General features: G+C 40.8%; 1 protein-coding gene across 7 annotated transcripts in view; it reads left to right on the forward strand.

Moving 5' to 3' along the window:
• ELMO1 (engulfment and cell motility 1) overlaps nucleotides 1–4,890 on the forward strand; it is a 641,219-nt gene that overhangs the window by 271,851 nt on the left and 364,478 nt on the right. Inside the window, exon 1 of one of the 7 annotated variants that reach the window (XM_040472232.1) lies at nucleotides 4,734–4,768. The exons of the other annotated variants lie outside the window; for them this stretch is intronic. Within the exon in view, the coding sequence (XP_040328166.1) occupies nucleotides 4,749–4,768 (20 nt within the window). The 5' untranslated portion in view covers nucleotides 4,734–4,748. Of the gene's footprint in view, nucleotides 1–4,733; nucleotides 4,769–4,890 lie in introns of those variants that run through there. 7 annotated transcript variants of the gene reach the window in all.

The following is a 4,890-nucleotide window of genomic DNA, read 5'->3' on the forward strand; positions in this document are numbered from 1 at the left end:
AAAAGCAAATAACCCAGTGAAGAAATGGGCAGAAAACATGAATAGACACTTCTCTAAAGAAGACATCCGGATGGCCAACAGGCACATGAAAAGATGTTCAGCGTCGCTCCTTATCAGGGAAATACAAATCAAAACCACACTCAGGTATCACCTCACGCCAGTCCGAGTGGCCAAAATGAACAAATCAGGAGACTATAGATGCTGGAGAGGATGTGGAGAAACGGGAACCCTCGTGCACTGTTGGTGGGAATGCAAATTGGTGCAGCCGCTCTGGAAAGCAGTGTGGAGGTTCCTCAGAAAATTAAAAATAGACCTACCCTATGACCCAGCAATAGCACTGCTAGGAATTTATCCAAGGGACACAGGAGTACTGATGCATAGGGGCACTTGTACCCCAATGTTCATAGCAGCACTCTCAACAATAGCCAAATTATGGAAAGAGCCTAAATGTCCATCAACTGATGAATGGATAAAGAAATTGTGGTTTATATACACTATGGAATACTACATGGCAATGAGAAAAAATGAAATATGGCCTTTTGTAGCAACGTGGATGGAACTGGAGAGTGTGATGCTGAGTGAAATAAGCCATACAGAGAAAGACAGATACCATATGGTTTCACTCTTATGTGGATCCTGAGAAACTTAGTGGTAACCCATGGGGGAGGGGAAGGGGGAAAAAAAAAAAAAAAGAGGTTAGAGTGGGAGAGAGCCAAAGCATAAGAGACTGTTGAGAACTGAGAGCAAACTGAGGGTTGATGGGGGGTGGGAGGGAGGAGAGGGTGGGTGATGGGTATTGAGGAGGGCACCTTTTGGGATGAGCACTGGGTGTTGTATGGAAACCAATTTGGCAATAAATTTCGTATATAAATAAAAAAAATACTTATTAAAAAAATGCTTAACATAACTCATCATCAGGGGAATGCAAATTCACAAAAACACAGTGAGATGTTAACTTACACCTGGCGGAATGTTATCAAAAAGACAAGAAATAACAAATGCTGGAGAACATGTGGATAAAAGTGAACCCTTGTGGGGCGCCTGGGATGCGCAGTCGGTTAAGCGTCCGACTTCAGCCAGGTCACGATCTCGCGGTCTATGAGTTCGAGCCCCGCGTCGGGCTCTGGGCTGATGGCTCAGAGCCTGGAGCCTGTTTCAGATTCTGTGTCTCCCTCTCTCTCTACCCCTCCCCCGTTCATGCTCTGTCTCTCTCTGTCCCAAAAATAAAATAAAAACTTGGAAAAAAAAAAAAAAGTGAACCCTTGTGAATGGTTGGTGGGAATGTAAATTGGTACAGCCACTCTGGAAAACAGCATGGAGGTTCCGCAAAACATTAAAAACAAAACTACCGTATGATCCAGTAATTCAACTACCAGGTATCCATCTGAAGAAAGTGAAAACATTAATTTGAAAAGATACACACATTCCTATGTTTATTGCAGCATTATTCACAATTGCCCAAATATGGAAGCAGCCTAAGTATCCACTGATCACTGACGGAAGAATGGACAAAGAAGATAGGAGATGTATGGAGTACTACTCAGGCACTTGTGACAACATGATGGGCCTAAAGGGTATTATACTAAGTGAAATAAGTCTGACAGAGAAAGACAGATACTATGTGATTTCACTTCCACGTGGAATCTAAAAAACAAAACAAAACCCAGACTTAGAGTTATAGAGAATGGATTGGTGGTTGCTAGAGAGGAGAAGGTTTGGAGGGTAGGCAAAGTGGGTGAAGGAGATCAAGTACCAACTTTCAAGTATAAAACAAATGAGTCACAATGATGTAATGTACAGCATGGGGGAACATAGTAATATTGTATTTGCTTTGTATGGTGACAGATGGTAACTGGACTTACTGTGGTAATCATTTCACAGTGTATACAAATGTGGAATCACTATGTTGTACACCTGAAACTAACATAATATTGTATGCCAGTGACGTCTCAATAAAAAAAGTTCAGATGATATATTGTATTTTATTTGAAAGAAACAATCATACCTGCAACTCCAAATCCCATGTAGCGAATAACACTGCTTTTCTTTGGCTTTCAATAAAACACCGTGTTCTTTGTCTATGCCTCTGTGCACACAGACAGTGGGACAGTTTGTCCTGTGTCTTTCCAGTGTTAAACAGTCAGAAGAACAGGGGGAACATTTCCAAGAATGAAAGGGCAGGATTCTTATAGTTTCCTTCCCACTTGGCAATGTGACAGGAAAATTACGCTGTTGGAATATGAGTAAGCTGTAGCACCACCCTGGGCAGAAAAGTCAAGAGACTGAAAAAGTTAAATTTATGTATTTACAAAGACCTCAAGACAGTTTTTTGAATTAGCTTTCTCTCCTTAGTTAAAAAAAAAGTGTGTGTATGTATATATATATATATATATATATATATATATATATATATTTATATATACATATATTTAAAAAATAAATATAAGTAAGCAGAAGGAGGAAAATAAGAATCATTTGTAACCTACCTTTCGAGAGACCTTTTTAACATTGTGGTATATACCCTTTTTGTATTTTCTTTTAGACACACACACACATGCACAGGCTTTATTACAAAATACTTTATTACAAAATATAATTACTTTATTACAAAAGTAGAATAATTATAATGCTCATGCCTTTGTAGCCTGCTTTTTGTACCTAACAACATTGCCATGTCATTAATATGATTTCCTTTATCATTTTTGTCATTTGTATATTGTTTCACTTAAACTTTAAGTACAGTTGATATGCAATAATTTGAAGGACGTGCACAGTGTAGTCAACCATCCCACAATTGTTGGACATTTGTATCGTTTTCAGGGTTTTTTCATGATTGTGAACATTCTCTAATCAGCTATTCTTCTAGTAAAATCTTTGTGAGTATTTAAATTACTTTGTTGGAGTACAATTCCTGATTTGGAGGATATACATATTTTAAAGCTGTTTTAAAGTGAGAACAGCCCGAAGCCCACTGAAACGTCCTCATTTATACTTTACCACTCATGTAGAAATATGTCCATTTCTAACACCCTGGCCAGAACTGGGCTGAGGTTCCCTTAGGGATTCTAGCTTTCCTAAGAAAAATAGTAGTGAGATAGCTGAGGGGTTCTCACTAATCTGGGGAATTTATAAGCGCTTTTTGTTTTTTTGGTTCAAGTCATTTCTCCAAAATTTGGCGGGATTAGGAACAGTGGAAAGAGTCCCATAGTTATTTTAGAGATATGTAAAACTCTTAGGTAATTGTCATAAAAATAAACAATGTGAACTGTATAATTATTAGTCCCCTTCCCAATCTGTCATACATATGACACAGATGTATGTATAGCTCTGTGTGTTTTCATTTATAAGAGATTTGTTGTCATCATTCATTAACAGACAGACGGTTTCATATGAAACTTTCATTAGTCAAACCATTTTCTCCTGGCCAGAGTAAGAGCTGTAGCCATTCCTTAGGAGATGTGAAAATTGATGTATGACTTGAATTAAGCACCTGAATGATGTCTTGGCTCTGATATTGCCTACCACCCACAGTTGACAATGGATTTACAGATTTTATTCATTTGGCAAAGTGTGTATTATTTGAGTGCTGAATATTTATGACACCAGGTTAGGCAAATGGGAAGAGGTGTTCTGGGGGCGAGGGGGTGGGGACTATGTGTGACCTTTTTTTGATGTTTTGTCTTCACACAAAACATGACTTTGTTTTTTGAAAGTAACTTTGTTAACCTCCATGGACATAGATTATCAGCTCTAACTTATACTCTTGTTTCTAAGAATTCGATGTCCCTTATAAACCTTGGCTGTTCTGGAAGGTCCAAGCCAGGCCAGATTGTCAGTGACTCAGTGACTGGAAGCTAAGCACAGGTCGCAGAGTGCATGCCCTGTACTTCACCTTAGACATGAGGCCCAGGGAGGAGCAAGCAGCTCCCAGGACCAAAGAGAAAATGCTCTGTGTGCTCTGTAGGCCCCAGCTGTGAAGGCTGCCCAGTCTCCCCACATCCTTCTGCCTGATTTCTTGGAGCCTGCACTCAGCAGAGCTCAGGGAGTTCCAACTGGAACAGCCCTCCTGGGGCCCAGCCAGAGATTTACATCACAATCAGAGGGGTCAATCATCTTGTGCTTTGTCAGACATTGTGTGGCAGAAATTTCCTTAAACTGGATCTTCCCCCTTCCAACTGCTCTAAGTTTGTCTCTGGGTCTTTGTCCAATTGTGCAGTCATAGACCAGCAGACTCTAAGTCAGGGGTGGGTGATGGTCTGGTGAGGCCAAAGAAAAGATCCGGAGAGAGTGATCGAGGTGCACAGGTTTATTGGGGGAACTTACAAATAAGGAGATCAGAAGCAGTCAACTGGACAAAGAGTCTGCTGCTGGGATCTGCGTGCCTCAAGCTTTGATAGCACAGCAACGTAGCTCAACAGCTCTCTGCAACCTTTCCCTCCTTGCGCAGCCAGTGTTCCAAGGGGATCAAGGCCTGCCCATCTGGACACTCTCCGTTACGAAGAAGACACTCTGGGTTGGGCACCCCCAGGAGCCCCTGACCTTAAAGGCTGAACAACACATTCTTCCACACATTCTGCTTGATGGGAATATAGAGGGAGGTGGGACTCTACATTCTCCAGAGAGTGACTAACAGGGACATTCAGGTGTACTTGCACAAACTAGCTATCCAGCATCACTCTGGAAATGGAAATGAGAAGGGGTCACGCAGCCTGTTTTAAAGAAGAGATTATCTTCTTCTAGGAAACAGAATGCCATACCTTGAGCTCAGGTGAGAGGCCTCTGTCCATTCTGAAACAGCAGCCTTTCTAGAACCATTTCTTTCTGGTCATGTTTCTTCCTTTCTTTTCTTTCTTTCTTTCTTTCTTTCTTTCTTTCTTTCTTTCTTTCTTT

This window comes from Herpailurus yagouaroundi, unplaced genomic scaffold (assembly GCF_014898765.1).
Source record: "Herpailurus yagouaroundi ecotype Mexico unplaced genomic scaffold, PumYag 100, whole genome shotgun sequence".
Lineage (NCBI taxonomy): Eukaryota > Metazoa > Chordata > Mammalia > Carnivora > Felidae > Herpailurus > Herpailurus yagouaroundi.